Source organism: Aegilops tauschii, chromosome 5 (genome assembly GCF_002575655.3).
Source record: "Aegilops tauschii subsp. strangulata cultivar AL8/78 chromosome 5, Aet v6.0, whole genome shotgun sequence".
Taxonomy (NCBI): domain Eukaryota; kingdom Viridiplantae; phylum Streptophyta; class Magnoliopsida; order Poales; family Poaceae; genus Aegilops; species Aegilops tauschii.
The window spans coordinates 175,987,708-176,005,640 of record NC_053039.3 but is presented as its reverse complement, the minus strand read 5'-3'; the positions used below and the strand labels follow the sequence as shown (position 1 = coordinate 176,005,640).

The 17,933-nt window shown below is 43.5% G+C and overlaps 1 protein-coding gene and 1 long non-coding RNA gene across 2 annotated transcripts; both read left to right on the top strand.

Annotated features, from left to right (window-relative positions):
* Positions 1 to 5,001: 5,001 nt before the first annotated feature.
* Positions 5,002 to 12,067, top strand: LOC109781172 (AP-2 complex subunit sigma). The gene is made up of 6 exons (XM_020339771.4): positions 5,002 to 5,239; positions 5,328 to 5,426; positions 5,519 to 5,569; positions 6,824 to 6,997; positions 7,541 to 7,600; positions 11,670 to 12,067. Exons 1-6 carry the CDS (start codon positions 5,237 to 5,239, stop codon positions 11,709 to 11,711), a joined length of 429 nt encoding a protein of 142 aa, XP_020195360.1. The 5' UTR covers positions 5,002 to 5,236; the 3' UTR covers positions 11,712 to 12,067.
* Positions 12,068 to 12,616: 549 nt separating this feature from the next.
* LOC141023334 (uncharacterized) lies at positions 12,617 to 13,537 on the top strand. The gene is made up of 2 exons (XR_012184405.1): positions 12,617 to 12,731; positions 12,846 to 13,537. It is a non-coding gene; the product is annotated as an uncharacterized lncRNA (long non-coding RNA).
* The last annotated feature ends 4,396 nt before the right edge of the window (positions 13,538 to 17,933 follow it).

Here is a 17,933-nt window from a genome sequence, read left to right as displayed (position 1 = left end):
AATACATACCTGTTTTACTGAACACTACGTAAAACAGATTCCAATCCGAATTCAGGCACGAGATTGATTCTAGATAGATCCGAAATTTCTTTTTTTCTTCTCTTTTTTCTCACTTTTTTCTTTTTCTTTCTCACTTTTTTTCTCTGACTTTTTTTTACTTTTTTTTTCTCTCTGCCTTTTTTCTCTCCCACTTTCCAAGACAAACTAGATAAGATGCAGATTGGATCAAGCGAAGATGTGAACGACCTCAACTATGATTGTGACAACGAACTATGGGTAGCATGTGGTGGAAATTGATGGATGGTGTGGTGGACAGTGGAAGGGATAACGATGCAGCGGCGACGTGACTAATGTGAACAGAACTCGAAACTCTAAACGAACTAGACACTAAGACCAGCAACTCGACATGATGATGCAACCGATAATTCAATAATGAAAACAATAAAAAGAAAATTATAAAGGCTCAGACTGGCTAGGACAAAGGATGAATAGATCTAACTTTTTTGTGTAGCTTTTTCTTGGACAGTAGGTAAGAAAATAAATCTAATTTAGGGATAACTGGAAATTCTCACCGAGTAACCTGAAAATTGATACCACTTGATAGAGGCGAGGGTGTCCCGATCTTTCGATGAGATGATAACTATCGATTTGGTGGAGCCAACTTTGACGATCCGACTACAAACGTGCACGACATTGCGCCTTGCAATCGCTAAACCAATCTCCCGAGGTTACTGACGATGCTGGAAGCACAATCAGCCTGACCACGAAGGTCTATTCCTGCACGCAATCGAAGAACAAGCAAGAATATGGTAATGCAATCTGAATATTGTGAATATAGATGAAGTATTGATAAAGGTGGGGATCCGGAAGCGGTCTTAGTCTGGTCGTTGGACACAAACGAAGTACACGAAGTTGCAATGGCTAACTTTTAACTAAACACATCCCCAAGGAAAAAGCTACTAGATGGATCTACTTATATAGGAGCAAGGGGTGGCGGCCAAGGAGGTGGAAGGACGTCCCAAGGCAGCCTAAAACTAACCCTAGGTCGTACAAGGCTCATGTGCCCAATTGGAGGTGATGCAACACCTTTGGACTTGTAGTTTGACTCAGATTCTGCTGCAGCGTCAAATTGTTTCGTCGATATCTCAACGCTCCAGATGAATTTGAAGGTGAATCCAGTTGGATTGGAAAGAGCACAAAATCTACTTTCCAACAAAAAAATCACCCAATTCGGAGTCCGTATGAAAAAGTTGTTTTCGTTTTGAGTCAGGTATGTTTGTGTAGTCTGAATCTGAATCCAGAACGTGAGAGACTTGGACTCTATATTCTCTTGGCCCAAAAGTGACTTGAGAGGACTTTTTGAACAGAACCTAAACTTCTCCTTTTCCCTTATCTTCATATGCGGATTGTACAAATGTCCCATACACCTGCAATTAGACAAAACACAAAAGTGTGTGAAGTATTTTTGTTCTGGATAACATAAATAAATTATTGAATAGTTTGCACTAGAAATCACCTGACAAATATGCATGTATGCAATATTTTTGGTCGTATCCAAGGTAGTCATGTCCTCATCAGGATGTCTGACCGTTGAAGGGTCGGATGTCCGGGTTCGCTCCAGGGGTTGTCTTCCACATGTGAGTGCTCTAGGGACCGGCATCCAAAGAGCAGGCCAGGCGTTAGGCTTGAGCAAAAACCTTCTGTTGGTTAGCCGAATTTCTAGGCTATAGGCCAGACATCCGGCTGGCTGGCCAATCGTTTTCTGGCAACTTATCATACATTATTTTCCAAGTAAATTGCATCTATATTCCCCGAACTCACCGGTTACGTCTACAATGGTCCTCAAACTTGCAAAGTGCATCGCTATGGTCTTCATATTCATGAATATGGTCCATATTAAGTATGAAACAACAAAATCGACGGAGATCATGCGGTTTGGTAAGTCTCAAGAGATCAAACTTGGTATGTACATATGTTTTGTAACACAAGTTTCGGAGGACAAAAATTAAACTTAAAGCTTAAGATAACATAACTTAAAAAAGATCTACAAGGCTAGGAGTAAGAATAAAATCAAATGAAAGACCATTAAGGTTGGAAGAATGAAATCATAGTGGTATCTGTAATGATATTTTTAGAACGACAAATATGTCCAAGATGACATAATGTGTCGTAACACAATGAGGACAAATAATGAGTTGATGATTTTGCAATGCGAAAAAGCATGCCATGAATTTGAAATAGGCTAATTGAATGGACATAAAACAAATTAAGAAAGAAGACGGTCAAATGAGTGAAAGGAAGAACACAAATCATGTGAAAAAAGAAGACTAGTGAAAGTTGACACTAAAGTAGATGCACCCAGGAAAAAGGTAAATAGTAACAATGGTGGAAAATACGATTGAAAACAATAACCGGTTGCAGACTAAGGCATAACCTAGTTGTGGGGAGGGGTTGATGGCTTCCCACCCACCCAGATTCAAGGCATGGCACTTGCAATTTGGGTATGTTGCACCAATTATACTGTAGGGGTTCCCTTACAGTCTTTCTATAAAAAAACAATAACCGCTTGAATAATAAAGAATGAATTGAAATATGATGAAAAGATGAAGAGAATGTACATGAACAATGACATGGAGAAAGCGGTTGGACTAAGTATAAGCACAAAATGAACAGGTACATTGTGTTTCAAATAAAACATGTATATTGTGTTGTATTGACGGGTTCAGATTTTTTATCTCTTTTTCACATAATTTATTCCAAAAGAAATTTTTGGATCACAACACAGATGGACACGGTTATATGCGGATACGCACATGCCTGCACCTGCGAATTTCAGGACTTATTTAATGTGGAACGTGTTTTTTAAATTTTTATAAAAGTACGAACCACCTGTGAATAAGAAGGATAGTGGTATTTCTAGCCACTAGGGTTCATGTCCTAAACTTGCCATTGGTGATAGTGGCGGAGCTTGACAAAGCTAGATGGGGGAGGAGGGGGCAAAACACAAAATCTGAATTTTGTGGGGCGCAAAACACAGAACTATCACTAATGTGTGCTCTCTTTTGATATTTTTCGTCACAAATGTGCAAAATTTGGAGGGGCCACGTGTTGGAAATATGCCCTAGAGGCAATAATAAAATGGTTATTATTGTATTTCCTTGTTCATGATAATTGTCTATTGTTCATGCTATAATTGTATTAACTGGAAACCGTAATACATGTGTGAATACATAGACCACAACATGTCCCTAGTAAGCCTCTAGTTGACTAGCTCGTTGATCAATAGATGGTTATGGTTTCCTGACCATGGACATTGGATGTCATTGATAACGGGATCACATCATTAGGAGAATGATGTGATGGACAAGACCCAATCCTAAGCATAGCACAAAGATCGTGTAGTTCGTTTGCTAAGAGCTTTTCTAATGTAAAGTATCATTTCCTTAGACCATGAGATTGTGCAACTCCCGGATACCGTAGGAATGCTTTGGGTGTACCAAACGTCACAACGTAACTGGGTGGCTATAAAGGTACACTACAGGTATCTCCGAAAGTGTCTGTTGGGTTGGTACGAAACGAGACTGGGATTTGTCACTCCGTATGACGGAGAGGTATCTCTGGGCCCACTCGGTAATGCATCATCATAATGAGCTCAATGTGACTAAGTAGTTAGTCACGAGATCATGCATTACGGAACGAGTAAAGTGACTTGCCGGTAACGAGATTGAACGAGGTATTGGGATACCGACGATCGAATCTCAGGCAAGTAACATGCCGATAGACAAAGGGAATTGTATACGGGATTGATTGAATCCTCGACATCGTGGTTCATCCGATGAGATCATCGTGGAACATGTGGGAGCCAATATGGGTATCCATATCCCGCTATTGGTTATTGGCCGGAGAGGTGTCTCGGTCATGTCTGCATGGTTCCCGAACCCGTAGGGTCTACACACTTAAGGTTCGGTGACGCTAGAGTTGTTATGGGAAATAGTATGTGGTTACCGAAGGTTGTTCGGAGTCCCGGATGAGATCCCCGGACGTCACGAGGAGTTCCGGAATGGTCCGGAGGTAAAGATTTATATATGGGAAGTCACCATACGGTCACCGGAAATATTCGGGGGTATACCGGTATTGTACCGGGACCACCGAAGGGGTTCCGGGGGTCCACCGGGAGGGTCCACCTGCCCCGGAGGGCCTTATGGGCTGTAGGTGGAAGGGAACCAGCCCTTAGTGGGCTGGGCGCCAAACCCCCTAGGGCCCATGCGCCTAGGGTTTGGGGGAAACCCTAAAGGGGGGCGCCCCCCTTGCTTTGGGGGCAAGCCACCTCTCCCTGGCCGCCGCCCCTCCCACCGATGGGATCTGAGGGGGCCGCCCCCCCTCTCCCTTGCCCCTATATATAGTGGAGGGGTGGGAGGGCAGCCGCACCTCTTCCCTGGCGCAGCCCTCCCTCCTCCTCCTCCGTAGTGCTTAGCGAAACTCTGCCGGAGAACCACGAGCTCCATTGCCACCACGCCGTCGTGCTGTTGGAGTTCTCCCTCAACTTCTCCTTTCCCCTTGCTGGATCAAGAAGGAGGAGGCGTCCCCGAGCTGTACGTGTGTTGAACGCGGAGGCGCCGTCCGTTCGGCCCTAGATCGGATCTTCTGCGATTTGAATCGCCGCGAGTACGACTCCATCAACCGCGTTCTTGTAACGCTTCCGCTTAGCGATCTTCAAGGGTATGAAGATGCACCCCCTCTCTCGTTGCTAGCATCTCCTAGATTGATCTTGGTGACACGTAGGAAAATTTTGAATTATTGCTACGTTTCCCAACACCACGACCACTATGCTCCGACCGTGATTAGTGCTCGCATTTTTTAGATTTATTTTAGTCCTTTCGGCGATGTGATTCAGTGGAAGGAGACGTTTCCGTCAACTACAAAGCTGTCTGTGATGATTTTGTCAATTTTAAGATGATGTATCGATTGAGTCTTTTTAAGGTGCTAGTAGGCATGCGTTGCGTGCATATGAGCGGCTGCGTAAAAAAGAATTCACAGAAGTTAAATTAACGCATGCAAGAGCAATACTGGCCTGGTTGGAGAGGAAGCCGAGGCACCACTTTTCAACGGTGAACCCCCCTACAGCTCATTCTGCATAGCCAACCCAACAAACCAAGCAACACAAATCCGATTCATTCCCCTCCCAAGCTCCAATCCCGCGAATTCTCAAGCGTGGTCGTCATCATCATCACCCAGCATGGTACGGATCGTTCTCGCGTTCCACTCCGCCGGGTTTCCTCTCCGGGATCTGACATTCTTCCGTCCGATCTTTGCTCGCCTATTTGCAGATCCGTTTCATCCTGTTGCAGAATCGGCAGGGGAAGACGCGGCTGGCCAAGTACTACGTCCCGCTCGAGGACTCAGAGAAGCACAAGGTTGAGTATGAGGTGAGCGGAGCCAGGGCCAGCCCATTTAGCCGTAGAGAAAGATTCTATCTGATTAGGGTGTTGTTGATCTGGGTTGTTCCTCTGTATCCCAGGTGCATCGGCTGGTCGTCAACAGGGACCCCAAGTTCACTAACTTCGTTGAGGTGATTGAATTCTTGATCCTGATTTGAGGCCAAACAGCTGTATATGCGCAAGCGAAATTAGCTTAGATATCGTTGTTTTTTTGCTTTGGTCTGAAGCAATTTAGACCAGGGGTCCGAGTTCTTGATCTGATCAAAAGGTAGAATAAGTTCAGTCGCTGTAGAATTGTGGATACTGTTGTACAATGTACATTCAATCGCGGTTAGAAAAGGTTGTGCCTTGTTGAATGCAGTAGTTCTTTGGTTAGATGCAACTACACAAGCATCTGCAGGTTGAATGCAGTAGTTGTAGAGAAGACACTGAATGCTATACTGCTGGGTTCATAGTTCATACTACATCTGTTGTTGTTTGCACATTTTGCTGGGTTTGCTAAAAGCGTAATTTTTATCATTATAGTTGGTACATAGTTTGTGAATGGTTCCTGATATATGCTATTGCTAGATGTCAAGCTAATGGGTTCTTGATACTTGCTTACTGTAAATTTTCCTTTAGTGAATCCATTCTAATTCCTTTGCTGCCATGCGTGCATCGGTGAGTAGCAGGATAACTGTAGGATCCAAATTGAGATGGCATGTCCAGTTTCCAAATTTACATACGCAGAAGATCTTTCAGGAGCATCAATTGTGTTGTCTTATACTGATAGATATGTGAATATCCAATGAAAACAGTTGTATATTGTATCCGTGTACAACCTCTGTTCTGGATCACAAAGACGGGGCTTTTACCTTTATACTGCATGCGTGTTTTTCATTTGTTGTTATGATCCCCTTGGCTGCTCGTCCTTAATCCGTTCATATCCCACTTATAACTACAAAGTCAGTAGTATGGTAAGCTTGGAAAGGAAACCCCTAAAAACAGGGTGAAGAGATAGATAGGTTTGGTTCTGAAATTTTGGAAGATCAAGAGTCATCTGCTAACTGGTTTCAAACAGTCAAAGAATCCAAGTAATAAAATACCATAAATGCCTTGGACATTGTCTTGAATGATAATTTGTTCATTTCTTTGACGATTCTCAGTTACCACTAGGTACGTTTACTTAATGAGGTAGTGTTTGGTTTCGACAATGAGTAACATTCTGAATATGCAAGTTAATAATAATACTGTTAGATGACTAAGCTAGAAATTCTAAGCCTCTTAAACACCACACTGTATATGCTCCTAGTGAATTAACCTATTTCAATCTATGGACATATCTGTAAGAAACTGCTATCGAGTGGGGAGCAGGCAAAATCTAATTTGGATGTTTTTTCATGCAGTTCCGTACGCACAAAGTTATCTACAGGAGATATGCAGGACTATTTTTCTCAATATGTGTAGATATCACGGATAATGAGTTGGTATACTTGGAATGTATCCACTTATTTGTGGAGATATTGGACCATTTCTTCAGCAACGTGTGTGAACTTGATTTAGTATTTAACTTCCACAAGGTAACATCGGAATAGCTACTTCAAAACTGTTTATCTTACCTCACTCCTCGTGTTGAAAAAAAAAGATGGAAGTTACTCAGCTGGTAGTGTATTTGTTTAAATATTCATTTGCTGGGCAAGTTTTGCCATGAAACATAGCTTCTTTTTTTTTTTTGCCGGAAGCCATGAAACATAACTTGACAAGGGTAGGCAGCTATTCTATATTTGGATACAGATTTGTCCTTCTGCTGGCATGATTTCAAATTCCTTCCTGTCAGCCATATAGTTTACACTCGACCCTTGGTAAATTTGGTCAAGATTCAAACTGTATTTGCATTAGACAGCAATCCATTCTAAAGTCTAAACTGGATCTGGAAAGAGGAAACATTTTTAAGTTGATTTTAGGTGTAATCTGAACCAAGTTTGACCGATTATACTTCTAATTTCTTTATCTTTTTAAATCAAAGTAACATATTTGAAGATCTTCTTAATTTTGAATAAATTGTTCTTGTGGCTAGGAATCATTTATAATTTTGAATCCATTATTTATCATGTTTTCTCTAGGTTTACTTGATATTGGATGAGTTTATTCTCGCTGGAGAGCTGCAAGAAACAAGCAAAAAGGTACCTCATCTATCATCTCTATCTCTACTCTCTACTCTTATAAAAAGCTGAGTTGGTGATGATGGTGTGCCTGCCATCCTTCATTTACAACCGTTCGATTTACATCCAATGCATCTGAGACAAACTATGTCAGTTTTACAAAAAGGCCCCCGCAGTCCACTACTTGTTTGTAGATAACCCCCTGCCTCTCACCTCATCTAGCCATCTCATGACAAAATAAGAAGAATCTGGAGAGGTCGCTGCTCTTGGTGTCGTCTGCCCCCAACGCCTCTCATGCCTTCACTTGGGCCGCATTGCCGACCACCACCACGACCCCTCCTCCTCGCCATCTCCTCTGCCCCCTTCCAAGTCATCCTGAATTACATTCATAGTTGTCTAGAAAAAATAAACAAAATCGATACTTAAAAAATATTTTTTGAAGGTCATTTTTTGCAAAGCACAATAAGTGTTATTTCTTCATGAAGTTTTGGATGCAGGTTGAACACTTGAACGCTTTTGTTTGCAGCAGCAACAACAACAACAACAACAACAACAAAGCCTTTAGTCCCAAACAAGTTGGGGTAGGTTAGAGGTGAAACCCATAAGATCTCGCAACCAACTCATGGCTCTGGCACATGGATAGCAAGCTTCCACGCACCCCTGTCCATAGCTGGCTCTTTGGTGATACTCCAATCCTTCAGGTCTCTCTTAACGGACTCCTCCCATGTCAAATTCGGTCTACCCCGCCCTCTCTTGACATTCTCCGCACGCTTTAACCGTCCGCTATGCACTAGAGCTTCTGGAGGCCTGCGCTGAATATGCCCAAACCATCTCAGACGATGTTGGACAAGCTTCTCCTCAATTGGTGCTACCCCAACTCTGTCTCGTATATCATCATTCCGGACTCGATCCTTCCTCGTGTGGCCACACATCCATCTCAACATATGCATCTCCGCCACACCTAACTGTTGAACATGTCGCCTTTTAGTCGGCCAACACTCCGCGCCATACAACATTGCGGGTCGAACCGCCGTCCTGTAGAACTTGCCTTTTAGCTTTTGTGGCACTCTCTTGTCACAGAGAATGTCAGAAGCTTGGCGCCACTTCATCCATCCGGCTTTGATTCGATGGTTCACATCTTCATCAATACCCCCATCCTCCTGCAACATTGACCCCAAATACCGAAAGGTGTCCTTCCGAGGTACCACCCGGCCATCAATGCTAACCTCCTCCTCACACCTAGTAGTACTGAAACCGCACATCATGTACTCGGTTTTAGTTCTACTAAGCCTAAACCCTTTCGATTCCAAGGTTTGTCTCCATAACTCTAACTTCCTATTTACCCCCGTCCGACTATCGTCAACTAGCACCACATCATCTGCAAAGAGCATACACCATGGGATATCTCCTTGTATATCCCTTGTGACCTCATCCATCACCAATGCAAAAAGATAAGGGCTCAAAGCTGACCCCTGATGTAGTCCTATCTTAATCGGGAAGTCATCGGTGTCGACATCACTTGTTCGAACACTTGTCACAACATTATCGTACATGTCCTTGATGAGGGTAATGTACTTTGCTGGGACTTTGTGTTTCTCCAAGGCCCATCACATGACATTCCGCGGTATCTTATCATAGGCCTTCTCCAAGTCAATATGTTGTCGATATGCAAGTCCTTCTTTTGCTCTCTATATCTCTCCATAAGTTGTCGTACCAAGAAAATGGCTTCCATGGTCGACCTCCCAGGCATGAAACCAAACTGATTTTTGGTCACGCTTGTCATTCTTCTTAAGCGGTGCTCAATGACTCTCTCCCATAGCTTCATTGTATGGCTCATCAGCTTAATTCCACGGTAATTAGTACAACTCTGAACATCCCCCTTGTTCTTGAAGATTGGTACTAATATACTCCGTCTCCATTCTTCTGGCATCTTGTTTGCCCGAAAAATGAGGTTGAAAAGCTTGGTTAGCCATACTATCGCTATGTCCCCGAGACCTTTCCACACCTCAATGGGGATACAATCAGGGCCCATCGCCTTGCCTCCTTTCATCCTTTTTAAAGCCTCCTTCACCTCAGACTCTTGGATTCGCCGCACAAAACGCATGCTGGTCTCATCAAAGGAGTCGTCCAGTTCAATGGTAGAACTCTCATTCTCCCCATTGAACAGCTTGTCGAAGTACTCCCGCCATCTATGCTTAATCTCCTAGTCCTTCACCAAGAGTTGGCCTGCTCCGTCCTTGATGCATTTGACTTGGCCAATATCCCTCGTCTTCCTCTCTCGGATCTTGGCCATCTTATAGATGTCCCTTTCACCTTCTTTCGTGCCTAACCGTTGGTAGAGGTCCTCATATGCCCGACCCCTTGCTTCACCAACAGCTCGCTTTGCGGCCTTCTTCGCCATCTTGTACTTCTCTATGTTGTCTGCACTCCTATCCAGGTATAGGCGTCTGAAGCAATCTTTCTTCTCTTTAATCGCCTTCTGGACATCATCATTCCACCACCAGGTATCCTTATCTTCGCTTCTCCTTCCCCTGGACACTCCAAACTCCTCCGAGGCCACCTTATGAATGCAAGTCGCCATCTTCATCCGCACATTGTCCGCATCCCCTCCTTCCTCCCAAGGGCCCTCCTTAATGACCCTCTCCTTGAACACCTGAGCTACCTCCCCCTTGAGCTTCCACCACTTCGTTCTAGCAACTTTGGCACGCTTATCCCGCTGGACACGAATCCGAAAGCGGAAGTCAGCAACCACCAGCTTATGCTGGGGTACAACACTCTCTTCAGGTATCACCTTACAGTCTAGGCACGCACGCCTATCTTCTCTTCTCGAGAGGATGAAATCAATCTGGCTAGAGTGTTGGCCACTACTAAAAGTCACCAGATGTGATTCTCTCTTTCTAAAGAGGGTGTTAGCTACAATCATGTTGTAGGCTAGAGCAAAGCTTAAGACATCTTCTCCTTCTTGATTCCTGATGCCATAGCCAAAGCCCCCATGCGCCCCTTCAAAACCTGTGTTAGATGTACCCACGTGGCCATTGAGGTCTCCTTCTATAAAGAGCTTCTCACCAATCGGTACACTCCTAACCATGCCTTCCAGGCCTTCCCAGAACTCCCTCTTGGTGTTCTCATTGTGGCCTACTTGCGGGGCATACGCGCTGATAACATTGAGAACCAAGTCCTCAACTACCAGCTTAATCAGGATAATCCGGTCCCCACGTCTCTTGATGTCTACCACTCCATACTTGAGGCTCTTGTTGATCAAGATGCCTACGTCATTTACAAGATGCCTACCACTCCATACTTGAGGCTTTTGTTTGCAAAAGATATTTTTTAATCTATTTTCTTACATTTACTATTCACCCGTATGCTTGTGAGCTCTAGAGAAGAATGAATATCCGAAGAAACCTATCGATATTTGTTAAACATGAGATGACCCGGATCAATTCATTTCGGTGTTGCGTGTAACGCACGGGCATCTTACTAGTAATATTATATATTTGGTGATGGAAATCAACTAGCAATTTTTTCACATTTGGGAAATGTCAAATGTATTTTGTTCATGTGCGGTATATATATATGACTGGCAAATGTATTTCTTTTGCGTCACTATTACATTTGGATAACTTCAAATGTGTTTATCCCATTCTGTAGTTGGCCTGGTAGAGCACCTTTATTCTTGTACTACACACATTTTTAGTGGCTTACATCCCTAGCTATCTTGTTAGCACCGACAACGATTTTTAGAATGTTTTGTTACGCTGCATTTTGTGCTGAGTCGACATACTCTGATACTAAATCCCCCTATTTGTAAGATGCATGTTAAAGTACACTAACACTACAGTTGCATCTGTATTATATCATCACAGAATGAACAATAAGCAAAAGTACGGTTTGAAAATAGTGATCTATATGCTCTTATATTTCTTTACGGAGGAAGTATCTATGTAGCCTCACATAGAGGCTTTCTTGTTTACACCTTGTCTTCTGAAAGCTTGTGGGACGCCAAACTTGACATGGAAAATGATAAGATACTCTTTTTCTCTGTACGGAGAACTCAGATGCTGCTTGACATCGCTTGTGTTTTCTTCAGGCGATTATAGAGAGAATGGGTGAACTTGAGAAGCTGGATTAAGAAGAAACTGTGTTGCCAGCGTGCATGGGGAGATAACTAAACGCAAGAGCAATACCTATTCCTTCTGCCATGTCGAAGAATTTTCTCCGTTTGTACAATTCTGTTGTACTCCCTCCGTCCGGAAATACTTGTCATCAAAATGGATAAAAAGGGATGTATTTAGACGTATTTTAGTTCTAGATACATCCTTTTTTGTTCATTTTGATGACAAGTATTTTCGGACGGAGGGAGTAGCTGTTATTATGATTACCCCTGGTTCACCAACTTTCTTTATGGCTGCTTCCTAGAAATGGCTGCTTTCTAGAAAAAACATTATGATGGTTGCTTGGTGGGGTTCGTTGTGGATCGTTCTGTAACTAGGTGCCATGGAATTCCTTGCCATCTTTGCGCATTTCATTAACAATCATGATGGCAGTCTTTTTTCCAATCATAAGAGCATGCATGTCTAGAGCACCCACGATGTTTGAAGCAATCTGTTGCACTATTCCTTGGGCTAAAGATCGCAATGATGTAGTTTCACCACTTAGGAATAGTATCACAGATCGTCAAAACACCTTATCTTACTTGTCTTATTAGATGGTTCAGAGCGTCTCAAGCTGTAAACATACATATACATCGTGCAATAGAACAAAGATGCCAAACAAAGATTCCTTTTCGTCAACCTGGACTTTTGTTGTACCACGCACATCATGTCAGGGTGAAGAAGACACGTCAGAATTGTCCAGGCGTGGAAGGAGATAACGGCTGTGTTGAGTATTATGATTATTAGGAAGTATAGGATAAACTATGATCTGGTCCTGTTTTGTCTTGTACTTCAAATTGATCATTGTATTCCTATATATATGCCCATGAGGTTCAAGCAATAACATTGATTACATCAATCTCCCTCTATTCTCTTTTAACACGGTATCAGCCTAATCGATCCAAACCCTAGCCACTGCTGTCGCTTCCGCTTCGTGCCACCCCTGGGGCGGCCGATCTCCATGATCATCACCGAGGGCCACGCAATCCGTATCCAGGGTTCGTCCATCGACCGCATTGATTGACTGCCCTAGTTTTTCCGATCTGTTGATTGGGGTTTTGTCTCTTGCCGATCGATTGATCTGTATTCTTTTTTGGCTTTTTTATCTATAGATCGGTTTGTGCCGTCCGCCGTCGTACATTGTCTACAACACTTGGGTACTTCATCGACATCTTCATGGTCTCGTGCTAAAAAGTTCCCCGGGCTCCATGCATGTCGCGTGAGCGCCCTGGTATGGCAGCCGCGCGCAGACGTGTGGTTACTGCTCGGGCGCCCATCATCTGCCCAGATCAGCTGCATCACGGCGTCCCCGGCTGTTCGTCATCGCATCAGCTACGGCGCCCGCTCGCACCGTCATGTGCGCCTCGTGGTTGTGTTGCTAGCACATCAAGTTGTGCATGATGACTCCGTCATGGCCTGGACAACCAAACGCGTTGCATCGTGTGCTGGTGTGCGTTGCATGCCTGTATGTGTCCATGCACGATGCGTACGTGTTTCCGTTCGGCCGGACGAGTCCGTGAAGATGTCCCCGAGTACACGCGTCTCTACACTGATCGAGCAACAAGCTGTAGACGCGTCGTCCCTTTGACCGCAGTGTCGTCGCCCCATGGTTCTCCCACGGCTGCATCGACCCTCGTTCTCATTGTACTCCTATATATACGCCCATGAGGCTCAAGCAATAACATCGATTCCACCAATTTCTCTCTATTCCCTTCTAACAGGCTGGAGAGAATTGTTAGAGGGACCGGTTTGATGATGATGGAGCATATGAATGCTTTTTACATGGGATTCACTACTTCTTTCATGCTTGGCCATTGCCTCGATGGTCTGTCTTGTTGTATGAAAGCAAAGTCGAACTATGTTGATTGCAAAATTGATGTAGTTAGAGACCTAAAGCAGCACAAGTTTTCGAGGAGCAACTCCACCCTGTTGCTATAAAGTGTACAACACTAGAGTTAAAGGAACTACTTCAACGTGTTGCGCCAGATATCACTCTAGAGGTTGGATGTAGGCTAATATGGCAACATGAGTTTAATCCAGAACTCCTAGAGCACAAGATCTACTCCAAGATCTTAGATAAGAACACCAAGTTCTATTATACGCAGTGGGAGTATATAGTCTGGTTACAAACTAGAGGTGAGGACCTCTATTTATATTAGGGAAAGCCTTCACATACTTTTACTTATGGCTAGAACACTCCAGAAAACATTACTTAAGATTCACCATTCTACTCATAGCTAGAAGACTCTCGAAAACTGTAGCCAGGGTTGAGAAAAGAAAAGAAATACTAGAATACAATAGAAGTATCTAGAAGTAGCCAAACAGTTTTGACATATGATTATATTTTTATTTTCCTCATCATTCTCCCCTGATTGTTTGGAACTCGCCCTCGAGTTATCTTCATAGAGCGCTTTTTCTAGATGGTAGAGGGTCAAGTCTGCAACATTGAAAGTGTCGGATATACCCATGTCGCTTGGAAAATCTATCACATAATCATTATCATTTATCTTCCTCATGATAGAGAAGGGCCCATACTTTCGCTGCCTAAGCTTCCCTTTAACACCTAAAGGCAGTCTCTTTTTTCGGAGGTAGACCATCACCTTATCACCAACTTGGAATGATTTCGACCTCTTTTTGCAGTCAGCAAGTTGTTTATATTTCTGATTTTGTGCTTCCAAAACACCACGAATCTCTTCAAATAACTCAATGTAATTATCATCAAAGGACAATGCTGATTTTGGGTTTCCCTTTGATGGTAGCTTCACCAGGTCCACCACATGTGTTGGAACTTTAGTGTAGACAATGGAAAAGGACTCCTTCATGTGGATCTATGCTTGGAGTTAGTGTAGGAGAACTTTGCAAGAGATAAAGCCAAATCCCATTGCCCCTTTCTTTCTCCACATATGCAGCGGATTAGAATACTGATGTCCACTACACAACTTATTCTTGTACACTCGTGTTGGGCCTCCAAGCGCAGAGTTTTTTAGGACAGTAGCAATTTTCCCTCAAGTGGATGACCTAAGGTTTATCAATTTGTGAGAGGCGTAGGATGAAGATGGTCTCTTTGAAACAACCCTGTAATCAAATACAAGAAATCTCTTGTGTCCTCAACACACCAAATACAATGGTAAATTGTATAGGTGCACTAGTTCGGCGAAGAGATGGTGATACAAGTGTAGTATGGATAGTACATATAGGTTTTTGTAATCTAAAAATAAAAAACAGCAAGGTAGCAAGTGATAAAACGAAGCACAAACGATATTGCAATGCTTGAAAACAAGGCCTAGGGTTCATACTTTCACTAGTGTAATCTCTCAACAGTGCTAACATAATTGAACCATATAACAATCCCTCAACGTGCGACAAAGAATCACTCCAAAGTTCTTATTAGCGGAGAAGATAAGACGAATTTTTTATAGGGTACGAAACCACCTCAAAGTTATCCTTTCCGCTCAATCTATTAAGCTATTCCTATAAGCACAGAAGGCGGGGTGCAACCGCCTTATTGTTAACTCTGATAATACGGAAGTGATTGACACGATGAAGAATGGAGGACAATCGGCGGGAGTGGCGACGACAGTGTTCGATGATTGCTATTTTATGGCCTGCGAATTTACTATTACTAGATTTGAACATTGTAATAGGGAAGCAAATAAAGTTGCTCATGAAATTGCTAGGCTAGCGAAATTCTCTGTGACTAGGGATTGGTTTGAGGAGCCCATGGTTGATATTGTATCTCTCCTTATTGATGATGTAACTGTTATTTCTAATTAATAAAGCTTAATGTTTTCAAAAAAAAACCTAGAGTTCGTACTAAAATAACACCATACGATACACATCAACCAACTCTAATGTCACCCAGATACTCCAATGTCACCACAAGTATTCCTGAGTTGATTATTTGATATGCATGAAACAACTTGATTCATAATATTCAATCCAACTTAAAGAACTTCAAAGAGTGCCCCAAGATTTCTATCGGAGAAAGTAGGACAAAAACGTGCATCAACCCCAATGTCACCTCGGGAAACCGCGAGTTGAGTGCCAAAACATACATCAAGTGAATCAATAGAATACCCCATTGTCACCATGAGTATCCACATGCAAGACATATATCAAGTGTTCTCAAATCCAAAATATTCAATCCGATAATAGTGAAACCTCAAAGGTAAAAACTCTTAATCGCAACAAGATAGAGAGGGAGAAACACCATATGATCCAACTATATTAACAAAGCTCGCGGTATATCAAGATCGTGCCAAATCAAGAACACGAGAGAGAGAGAGAGATCAAACACATAGCTACCGGTATATACCCTCAACACTGAGTGTGAACTACTCCCTCCTCATCATGGAGACCACCGGGATGATGAAGATGGCCTCCGGTGATGATTTCCCCCTTCGGCAGGATGCCGGAATAGGGCTCCAAATGGGATCTCTTTGGTACGGAGGCTTGCGGCGGTGAAGTCGAAGTTCTAGGGTTATTTCTGGGGGTTTCCCTATTTATAAGAATTTTCAGAGTTGGAATCATGCAAAAAGGAGTTGAGATGGGCCCACAAGCCATCAGGCCACGACCACCCCCTCGGGCGCACCCTGGTGGCTTGTGGGGGCCTCGTGGCTCTTCTGGTCCTCCCACGATGCTTCGGGGGTCTCTTTTGTTGCAAAAAATCATCAAAAAGTTTCGCTGCATTTGGACTTCATTTGATATGGATTTTCTGGAAAACCAAAAACAAGCAGAAAACATCAACTGGCATTGGGCACCAGGTCAATATGTTAGTCCATGAAAATCATATAAAATCCATATAAAAGTGTACCAAAATCATACAAAATTATAATAAACATGGCATGAATACTTCATAAATTATAGACACGTTGGAGACGTATCAAATACCCAAAAACTTGTTCACCACTTTCATTTGTCCATCTGTTTGTGGATGAACAGTGCTAGAAAATTTTAATTCCATGTTGAATTGGTCCCACAAAGTCAGCCAAAATGCAGCAAGAAACTTTCTATCATAGTCTGAGACAATGGACCTTGGAACTCCATGCAGTCATACTAAAAGTTCTAGTTATCGACTAGAGGCGGGGTGAATAGGCGATTTTTATGGTTGTCTTCAATACAGGCAATGTCTTCGAGGACACGAAAGAAAAATAGTAACTGAACATGATAGACCGGAAGATAAACTACACTAGACATGTTGTCATATCAACACAGATGAAATGAGAAGTGAAGATAGACAAAAATCAAGGTAGCACAGACTGGATTAAGTAGTTAGTGTGATCACAAAGATGAAGATAGTCTCCACACAATGTCTTCACACCTAATGATCAGGTAAAGGCTTCACGAAACTAAACAGTAAGTAAAGGAGTGATGTGATAGAACTAGTTGCTCGGAGAAGACACGTGATTTGTTGACCAGTTCCAGCTGCTGTGACAGCTGTATGTTTGGTTAGGGAGGTGAAAGACAAGTGCTCCCTGGGTGATTTTGGTAATTAATGTCAACATATCTTTTGTTGGACTAATGTTGGGGAACGTAGTAATTCAAAAAATTTCCTACGGTCACGCAAGATCTATCTAGGAGAAGCATAGCAACGATACGGGAGAGTGTGTCCACGTACCCTCGTAGACCGAAAGCGGAAGCGTTATGTTAACGCGGTTGATGTAGTCGAATGTCTTCACGATCCAACCGATCCAAGTACCGAACGTACGACACCTCCGTGTTCAGCACACGTTCAGCTCGATGACGTCCCTCGAGCTCTTGATCCAGTAGAGGGTCGAGGGAGAGTTCCGTCAACACGACGGCGTGGCGACAGTGTTGGTGATGTCATCCGCGCAGGGCTTCGCCTAAGCACTACGACACTATGACCGGAGGAGTAAACTGTGGAGGGGGGCACCACACACGGCTAAGAAACAACTGTTGTGCCTTTGGGGTGCCCCCTACCCACGTATATAAAGGAGGGGGGAGGGGGAGGCCGGCCCAAGGGGGGCGCGCCAAAGGGGGGGGGAGTCCTACTAGGACTCCGTTCCTAGTAGGATTCGGCCCCCCTTTCCTTCCAACGGAGAGGGGAAAAGGGGAAAGGAGAGAGAGGAAGAAGGAAAGAGGGAGGCCGCGCCCCCTCCCCTTGTCCAATTCGGATTGGGCAAGGGGGGGGGGGGTGCGGGCCACCTCCCGTGGCCTGCCTCCTCTCCTCCACTATGGCC

Bases quoted from the DNA above. Each gene is read 5' to 3' on its own strand.
- LOC109781172 (XM_020339771.4), top strand. The intron at 5,427-5,518 runs GTGAGCGGAGCC...TCTGTATCCCAG, and splicing joins AGCACAAGGTTGAGTATGAG to GTGCATCGGCTGGTCGTCAA. The intron at 7,601-11,669 runs GTACCTCATCTA...TGTTTTCTTCAG, and splicing joins TGCAAGAAACAAGCAAAAAG to GCGATTATAGAGAGAATGGG.